The following is a 9,836-nucleotide window of genomic DNA, read 5'->3' on the forward strand; positions in this document are numbered from 1 at the left end:
TATTAAAGATGCAGGCTGGTGATGGTGGTGTAATGGTGGGCGTGTTATTTTCTAGGCACACTTTGCCAAGAAAATAACCACTTGAGCTTCATTTAAACACCCTACCTAATTACTGACCATGTACATCCTTTTATATCCACAGTGTACCCATCTTTTGATTGTTGCCTCCAGCAGGATAACACACCGTGTCACAAAGCTCAAATAATCTAAATCGGGTTCCTTGAGCATGAGTCTACTGTACTCAAATGGCTTCCATAGCCACCAGATCTAAATTCAAAAGAACACTTCTGGGATGTGGTGGAACAGGAGAGTCACATCATGGATGTAACTGTGCGATTTTAATATGGATCAAAATCTCTGAGGAACGTTTCCAGCACCTTATTGACTCAGTGCCACAAACAATTAAGGCAGCTCGGAAGGCAAAAGGGGGTCCAGTGTGACAGTAGTTATTCATTGGAGGATGTTTTAAAAGCAATGCAAATTCAAAACTGGCTGTAATGTGAAGAAATCAGCGATCTAATAACCAAGTGATAGAATCTGATTAAAAAATTGGAATCTAAGCAAAAAAACAAAAAAAATATTTATGGAACACAGTGCTTTAGTAGTGATGTGTAAAATTCTGCAGCTATGTTGCTGCATTGTGCTGCAGTATACATGGGTGTATATATGGGTGAGCTATTCATGAAACACCCCTGTCAAATGGGTCTAGGAAACTTCCCATTGCATCAATGCCTGCGTCAGTAAACCTGTGACCACTGAATAACATTACTATGTACAAACTGGTGGCGTGGCCCTTGAAAAGGTGAACAGATCCCACGTTAACCCCCACAAGCTTTTCCACATCACAACTCCAGATTTAAGAGGAGCTGCTGTCCAACAGTCACCCGTGATGCACTCTGCTAATGCTAACTAGCACAGTGTGACTGTTAGTGTAGTTGTAAATATCTGCTGGGTTGGCCTGGTGCCTTGGGCAGCCCAGCTAAAGACGGGCACTTACATCACCTCCATCGTCACCGAAGCAAAAGGGATATGTAACAGCCAATGTTGTCTCAGGGGTGAGCCAACTATACAGTATGAAGAAATATTTATTACAAAGCATAGATAGGCAGTTCTTCTACAGCAATTTACTCACTTCTTTGACTGTTCAGGATTACATCGGCAAATCACAGCTTCAATTAGGATTACAGCCTATACAAAATACAAATCCGCTTCTAACATGGTTTCAAGAGACGCAGTGCAGCCATGCAAACTGAATCTGGACCCAGAAGGTCACCCATGCATACAAGTAAGCATCATGCAGGGTTGTACATTAATGTCTATTAGATTAAACAGCATCAAGAGTGCTCAACAAGCCAGGAAAATTTAATGTTTTCAGATATAACTTCTACGCTATGTGTGTTTTCTCTTTTCTCACCACCAAATTACACCACCTCTCTATTTCTAGCCATTTATCTTGTGAAAAGAGAAGGCCGGGTCACTTTCAGCAAGGCTTAAAAGGGCCAAACTTTTGTGAGAGTCTGAGAGCATAGAAAGGATGTCACACAATACCGCCTAGAAGGATTCTAACACAAAAGGGGGCGACGGCTGCAAATAAAACATTCAAACCAACTTTTGTGGGAGGTGAACCCCCGAGAAAGAGGATTAGGTTCCAGGGGAATGTCTCCAAAATTGAGTTCTTGGAAGCTTTTTCTCTTGACGATTGCTGAATTATAGACAGAGCCAAAAACATTGCATTAACCTGAGTCACTCTCTTGCCACTTTGTTACAAAGCTAAATCATAGATCTTGAACTTGTTCACATCTTCTAAAAAGTGAAAGGTCTCAGTGTGCACACTACCAAAGCCTTCTAAATGAATAACCTTCAAATCACAAATAACAAGACATTCTGCAATCAGAGGCTATTTAAAGCAGCAAAAGCACGAACATGATAAACACCAGACGACTTAAGAAATGCCTCAAAGCTAAAAAAGAATGAAACAAAACAAAACACGTAATTAATCAGAACGTCGTTTAAACTACTAGGATCCAATATTCACTCAGTCACTGCCTGACTTCTACCAATGAGAAGCAGCTCACTCTCATCAGACAGACTGCTGTAAGGCCTATAATGTTTGCCTCACATGGTCTACTCTGGGTTCACTCAGGCAGATAAGCACATGTGGTCAGGGCTCCTAAAATACATTCCCCAGAAAAAAGGAGTGACTGGTAGCCTGATACATGGCATAAATATTTAGAGGAACAATGGCTTACTTACTGTGCCCTGTAAATAGGTTCACAAGGAAAAAGGTTCTAGGAAGAGAAGCTACTTTTTGCCGTCATCAATTCATAATAAGTATGTTTCTGACAAAATGTGCTAAAATAAAAATGCACAACACAAAATGTGTATTTGTGCAACCTGCACATGCCTCTGTATAGTCCAAGTTATTCACTCTAAGCAAATTCCTAAACAAGTAAGTAAAGAAGCCAGTGACACCAAACATCATATTAAGGTGTTTAGGGGGAGTAACTGAAGATCACTGTGGTCGTTTCCTGACTGAAGGTAGGATTTGTCATGGGTCATAGGTCAAAAAGCCAAGAAGTCACAAAAACAGGGAGCAGCTTGCCTGCTTGCCTTGGCCTGTCTGAGACAGGGGGCCTGTGCAGTGTAGATTGCTTAGCTGCAGGCAATTTAGAAAGCGATCCTGCTACAAGAAGCATTTGACCTCTATGGCCGTTAACGAAAGCGGTGCGAGGTTTTAGCAAATGTTTGCCAGAGAACTGGTAAAAGGTAAAACGCATTGTGTTTCCAAATATTCAGTCTTGGTTTTGTCTGTTAGACTCAGATTAGTTTGTAAGACAGTTTTAATCATCAACCCAGGCAAACTATATGGTGACCTGATTACAGCACTACATAAATCAGAACAGCAGTTAAACAGCACAGACATCACCCAAGGCCAATACAGCGATAAAACATCACAGTCACTTAAAATAAATAATGTCATAAATACGCATGCCAGAGTTTTTGAAAAACAAAGGTGAAAAATCGAAAGAGTTTTTTAAAGTGTGCAATGGCAGTAAGAGGTCAGGACCAAAAAACACGGGTGTATCGGTAATCTTTTATCACGATGTGTAAATGCTGCACCTCCACATTCTCATTAGAAACTTTGTTCCTTAGTTCTTGTTTCTCTTCCCAACATCTCTAAAATCATTACTGTGAGGGGATACAACATACAAAAGAGATCTTAGTAAAGAAAGTGAGAAAAAAGTTGGCTTCATACAAAGAAATGCCCATGCAGCGACAAAGGTCTTGAGACAAAAGTCAAATATCAGGACAATCCATAACTGTCAAGACTTTTATTGTAAACCAAAAATGTCAGCCTCCTGTTGATGGCATAGGCAATATTCATTTTTCCAGGGATAATCTCATCCAGTAATAAGACAATAAATCCCCGGAATTTCAATGTCCCAATCCTGGCAATGGTTAAACTCTAAAAGTCACTTAATTTATTTTAAAAAATGGCATATTACTTTCTAAATATGCAAATTCATCTCGACTTGCCTGCGAGCCATTCCCATTTTCGCTCTTCCTCTCCAGACCAACTTGCTACATGAATGGAGACGCAGCCTTGCTCCACTCTGTGGAAGTGTTTGCTTTGTTAAGTTGAGGAACTTGGAGAGGATGCTGTTTTTGTGGGTCAGGGGAGCAAAAGGCCACAGAACATATTATCAACAATGGAGCTGTTAAAACATAAAAACTGGTTGGTTTTTTTTGCCTAAGTTGACCGTCCGTCAGTCCTAAACACCAGGACTTTTTTTGTAATTGTTTTTAACAAAAACTATAACCAAAATCTTATTAGCCTACTGCTCAAGTTAACCAGTTTTATACATATAAAACAACTAACAAACCACTTTGCTTTTAATGTATGTTTGGGATCAGTTTTCATGCTAAAAAATTAAATTGTTATCAATCAGATGCTTTCCAGATGGCATTGCATGGTGGTTCAAAATATTTCCATCAGTTCTGATAAGATCCCAACACCCAAATGCAGATCCAAAACATGACAGAGCTTGGGTTTTACGCTCACTCTTGTACCTCTCACACTCACGATGATTTGAATCAAATTCAAATCACATTTGGATTCATCAGGCCTGTTGCCATTGTTTTACAGTCCAGTTCTTCTGTAATTTGACATACCTTTTCTCCCTGTTTCCCTGTGGCTTCTTGACAGCCACAATCCATCTACTGTAGATAGTAGATTATAAATTGTGTGTTTTTGTGACACACAATTTATACAGTAACAAAAGGAAATACAATATAATTTAAAACCGTCTCTTTGCTAAGTTATCTGCTATGTGTAGACACAACACTGGTTCATCCCTTGAGTTAGGTGCCTTTTAGATCAGTTTAACAAACAAACAAAACACATTCTTTTGAAAAGAGTCAGGAACAATGACTGAATTTAAAATGAGTGGAAAAGATTTCAAAGAAAACCTTTGAGAGCCCATCAGAAGGCCTGAAACACTATTGCTAAAAATAATAATAATAAAAAAATTGCAACACAGGTAAGAAAAATATAAATAAATGAGGGGAAGCTCAAAACTATTGCACATTGCTGTATGTATAGATGTGAGTCCTCTGTATGCAGGATATTGAAGATAGCCTCCCCCCTCTTGCCATGAATCAACAACACAGGAATATTTGACTTGACTCTGTTATCAAACAGCTAATAACGAGTTCTTTTGGATTGTTACATGTAAAAAAAGAAAACCTTGCTGTCCGAATCTTTGTTTCTGAGACTGTTATTAGTACAATAAATGAAAATGCCCAGTTATGCCCTGACTGCTTCTTGTAGTGATGACACATGTTCCAGCCAAATAAAAAATCTAGACAAGTTAGCAAAAATAAAAACTTTAAATTTTAGTCCAACTGACAGAGTATCCAACAGAACCACACTGCCATTAAAGCCAAGGCAGCAGGATACTGGTGTAATTTATCATAGCAACCGTTCAGGTCACTTTATATCAGTTTAGTCTAGCTTCAAACTTGGCAAGCCATGCTTCAAACGGTCGTCTTTGAAAGAGACAGACCGGAAGCAGCTCTGTCAAAAGAGCCCCCCTCTTTGAACCTCATTATTCTAACATAAACATCAAGTGTGCCTTTATCTAATATCTCTCCTAAGAGCTGCACAGCCACCTGCGTTGCTCTTGAAAGAAACCACAGTACCCTTTCAGCTCAGTCTAGCCCACATATTTCACTGTATACACAATTGATCCTATGGATTTAAAAAGAATCTACAAAGCTATTAAAGTTTTACACAGAACACTCAAAGAACACGGCAGCTTAGAGCACTTTTCTGGATGATGCACAGGCTTATGTTTGTTTGGTGGAAGAAAGCCATGAAACACAGCAATAGGGTAAATAAAGCACACCCCAAACATCACATATACGAATGTAAGTAACCTGGTCAGGTACTTGATTTGGTATTCTAGAGCAAGGGTGTTAAACATAAGGCCCAGGGACCAGAATCGGCCCAGCCAACCGGACATCTTTAGAAAATATAAAGGACATTTTGACTTTTAACTGCATTTTCATACTGCATTTTCATACATTTTACAGCTCGTGCATTTTACAGCATTTCTTTATCATGTCGTAAAACTTAAGCGTGCTGTTGAAGTTGCACTTCTTATACTGAGATATCAGGGATTAATGTGCAGCTGAACGTCTTTACACTGTCAGAAAGAGGGTTTGTTACGGTGGCCCTGAGAGGCCAAATGGACTGCAACTTAAGAAAAAAACAGCAATAAGAAAAACGCTGCAAAAGCACACAAGATACAACGGAAATAGGAAAAACGACAACGGAAATAGGAAAAACAAAAACAGAAATAGGAAAAAACTGATTTCCAAAAGCACAAGGGAAGTGTTTCTGGAGAGAAAATAACCCGACGGACCAGTTGCAGGAACCAAAAAATGCTAAGAATTGCGCTGGGAGACACTCAAAAGAAGTGGAGGATCTATCGGTTTTGTGAGTTAAGAAAAGATGAGAGGTAAGTGTGTTAGCCTAACTATTAGCCTAAAAATCCGTCATCAGTATTATATGAATCATGATAAAACACACCCACCATGTTTTGGGTTCCTGCAACTGGTCCGTTGGGTTATTGTCTCTCCAGAAACACTTCCCTTGTGCTTTTGGAAATCTGTTTTTTCCTATTTCTGTTTTTTATTTTTGTCATTTTTCCTATTTCCATTGTGTTTTGTGTGCTTTTGCAGCATTTTTCTTATTGCTGTTTTTTTCTTAAGTTGCAGTCCGTTTGGCCTCTCAGGCCCACCGTAGTTTTTAATGACCTGGCCCACTTAAGATCAAACTGAGCTGTAAAATGAGTTTGACAACCCTGTTCTATGCATCAAGGAGCTGCAAACATATGATCATATAATTAAATTACAAAAACAAAAATATCTTAACACGATTTGAGCACTAAACATTAGGATGCAAGGGCAGCAGGTGAGCATTTAGAGTCGTGGTGGAAAAAAAAAAGAAAAACTGTGATATAGGTGAAACGGGTGTGTTGTGTGTGCATATGTAGTTAAGATTGTGTTGTATTGAAGGGAGGCAGGGTTTTGTTTGGTTGAGTTACAGTCCGAGATCTAGCAACACTCTTCTAGAACCCTATAATGCAATAATACTGCTTTCCCTGCTCCTAAATAAACTGAGCATTACCACGTATTAAAGGCAGACATCTCTAAAAGCCCTGCATGTGTCCATCCTCTTGGAAGCTTGGACTATATTTAACCATGCAGGAGCTTTGCTCAGCTCAGTCTGTCTAAAAACAGAGACAGAAAAGCCCACACCCATTGTCTGACACAGTGCCCACTGGGAGCCAAAGATGCAACACGTGTGCAGGGGAGCACTTTTGCTCCTCTCTCTCATTTATTTTTTTGAAGTCTTCTCCAAAGCTAGTCAAAACCCTGATCACGTAAGAGGTCCATGCCTCCACCTAAACTTCTCCTATTCGATTTTACATTCTCCTGATCCCTAATCCAGAGACAGCATTCCTCTCTTTCCTCACGGTGGATAATTGAGCATGAGGTGCTGTTTTATGGGCCGTTAGCCAAACTCCTGCCAGAGACACACAGCTCAGGATGGAAGCATGCTCTCCAGCTAAAGGGGCGTGAATCTGATTCCTGGCAAGAGTCCAACTGCAGCACATTATTCACATGATTACTGCTAGCTGAGGTGATGAAGCTCACACTGAAAACATAATCATGTTACACCTTTGGAATACTTATGAAGGGAAAAAAGAGAAGTTTTAAAAAAACGATTTCTTGCCGGCATATCAAAAATAAATCAGCAGCAGCAAAAACAAAGCAAAGACCAATAACAAAAAGACAGAAAGTGGTACAAGAATATAACAGACTTCCCATTTCACACCAGCAAAGGTGCTCTGTCACCTCACACAAATGGAATAACTTATTTCACAGCCACAAAGCAATGGCAAAGGAAGACATAAATGTTCCTCTTCTCCCCTTGTAACATTCAGGTGCTATGTTTTACTGACACCACTGAGCTATCATTATTCACACAGCTGGTATTAACCAGGAGACATCTGTTCATGTGTAGTGTGAGTTATGATAATCTCACCTGTCCAAGGTCCAGGGTAACATTCACCTCATTGTAGACAGTCCCCCTGGAGAGAGGAGGGCTCTGCCACCACCGTTCAGTCCCATCAATGGCATTGGTCACAGGGTGGGCTTTGTTTGGGTCAACGGAGTTGCAGTAGTCACAAAACTGACCCTAAAAGGTATCAGGTCGTTAGTATTCAGAAACAATTAGCAGACATGTTTAATAATGGTGGAGGTGCTTGCAAAAAACTTACCTGTACTGCCAAAAGCTTAAAACAACAACAACAACAAAACAACAACGACAAAAAACAAATAAATATGATATCTTTAATGTAGATTAATGAAATTCTTGACTTGAAAAAGCTTGGGAACGCATTTTATAGTATTATAGGGCTGTAAAAGCCTTATTGCCCTGGGAGATCTCCTAAGGAAATAAGACCCCTGTTGAAAGGGCATTTCCTTTAGAAAATGTGGAACTCAACTACAATGGTGTAAAACTATTTCTGGCAGTTGTGCAACTTGGTCAGGGTGGGCAGTTAATTGTCACGGTTCCCGGAGGGGTTCCTGGTAGTACTAGGAGCATTGGACTGGGCCATTAAAAAGGACGAGTGGGTCGCTAGTTACAGGAGTTCCCACATTACAATGTAATCACCACGTCCCCATCCTTTTACGCATGCACGAAGGCTTATTTCCTTACCTGTATATTTTGAGTAAGAAGTCCATTTGTAGGCCCTCCGACTAGTTTACAATATAAATCATATCTCGGTGTGCCAGCCTCATCCTGTCCGCAGGTTGCTGTAGCGGAGATCCCGGAGCCCTGTGCGAGGTTAAAGTATGGTGGATTCAAACTGAAACCTGTTAAGTCATTAAAAGTTTGTTGTCCGTCCGCGTCCCTGAAAAGCGTCAACCCAAGAATAAAAAATCCAAAGAGGAGATGAGCTCCTCTCATCCCTCTCGCCATGTTCCAAAATTACAGATCCGTGTTGCTGAGCGCAACCCGCAGCGTGCAGCGGGTCTTGTCATCTAAGGATCTCCATGAAATGCGCTAATGGGCTGCGAGTTACGCGTGGGGGCTCTCTTTTAGCGGGTTAACGCGTCTGTTAATCCCAAAACGACGCTTTTAAGTGGATCTTCTGCTGCTTGGAGGTGTAATCTATTTCCATCGCATGTCACCAAACTCAACGCAGACAGCACTGCGTGCTCTGAACCAGACGGTGCGGCACACTGGAGCTATCAGGTGTCAGGTCGATGGTCTGAGCTCGACGCTGGTCCGCTGAGTGGGGCCAAAGGTCTGCCGTCACAGCATTCACCAGAAGCTCATCTTTTGTCCTTTTTTTCTTTCCTTTTTCGGTGTAAAACTTTTTAAAAAGGATTTAACAGTGTAAAGTCACTGCGTGTGACCCTGTTTTGAGACTTCTAGGAGCTTTTAAACCAAAACATCTCCAAACACATGAAAGATTCAGACTTAAGCGTGGGGCGGTCCCAGCTGGTGGAGAATAGAGCTGCTGCAGGTGGAGCGCCGACAACCAGGGAATTAGTATACTATATTTTTGTATCAACCCTTAGCTAGCGTGAAGTGTGCTGACCACTAAATTTAATTTTCCACCAGTTAATGTTATTGTCTCGTTAAATAATGCGGTGTCCAATCCAATATTTTGGATTCTGAAGTGTGGCATAAAAAGGGAAAAATTGAATTACGACTGATTATTGAATAATACGTCTGTTTATAGAAAAAAAACTGTCTGTGAAAGCATTAAGCCTACACTCGGAACCTCATATCATGTTTTATTTGTATAGTTTTCGCGTGAATATAGAACAGCAGAATCTGGCGCGCTCTACACCTACGAAGTGCCCCCTCCCCTCCCCAGGAGTTCACAATGACCGTATACAAACTTTTATACAGTATGACTCGAACGTTGTTGACTCTTGCACGGTGATCTTGGGGCGACCTCTAGTGGTGCATATATCACATGTCGCATCAGAGAAGGGGATTTTAGTGCGTATTCGCACATGCGAACGTCCAGATTTATGTGCCTTTTTTTAACTACTGCAACCGAGTTGCATCTAAAACTCTCTCTATCTGACTTTTATTTACTTTCTTATATGTGTGACGCCACCCCTAAATTTTTTTTCAGTGAAAGCAGACAATAAAATTCCGAACCAGCTTTTTCATGCTGCTGGACAATGATTCAGTGATTCAGCAACACGTATTGACTTTAACCAGCACAACAACAATTAAG

At 40.6% G+C, this 9,836-nt stretch overlaps 1 protein-coding gene across 3 annotated transcripts in view; it reads right to left on the reverse strand.

Moving 5' to 3' along the window:
- LOC113010073 (laminin subunit alpha-3) overlaps nucleotides 1-9,151 on the reverse strand; it is a 60,232-nt gene extending 51,081 nt beyond the window's left edge. For 2 of the 3 annotated variants that reach the window (XM_026148903.1, XM_026148902.1), the window contains exons 1-2: nucleotides 8,294-9,151; nucleotides 7,616-7,768 (exon numbers count right to left, since the gene is read on the reverse strand). In XM_026148903.1, the coding sequence (XP_026004688.1) occupies nucleotides 7,616-7,768; nucleotides 8,294-8,557 (417 nt within the window). In that variant the 5' untranslated portion in view covers nucleotides 8,558-9,151. The remainder of the gene's footprint in view (nucleotides 1-7,615; nucleotides 7,769-8,293) is intronic. The other variant, XM_026148904.1, reaches the window with a different exon arrangement.
- Nucleotides 9,152-9,836: the final 685 nt, after the last annotated feature.

The sequence above is a fragment of the Astatotilapia calliptera genome, chromosome 18, assembly GCF_900246225.1.
Source record: "Astatotilapia calliptera chromosome 18, fAstCal1.2, whole genome shotgun sequence".
Classification (NCBI taxonomy): Eukaryota; Metazoa; Chordata; class Actinopteri; order Cichliformes; family Cichlidae; genus Astatotilapia; species Astatotilapia calliptera.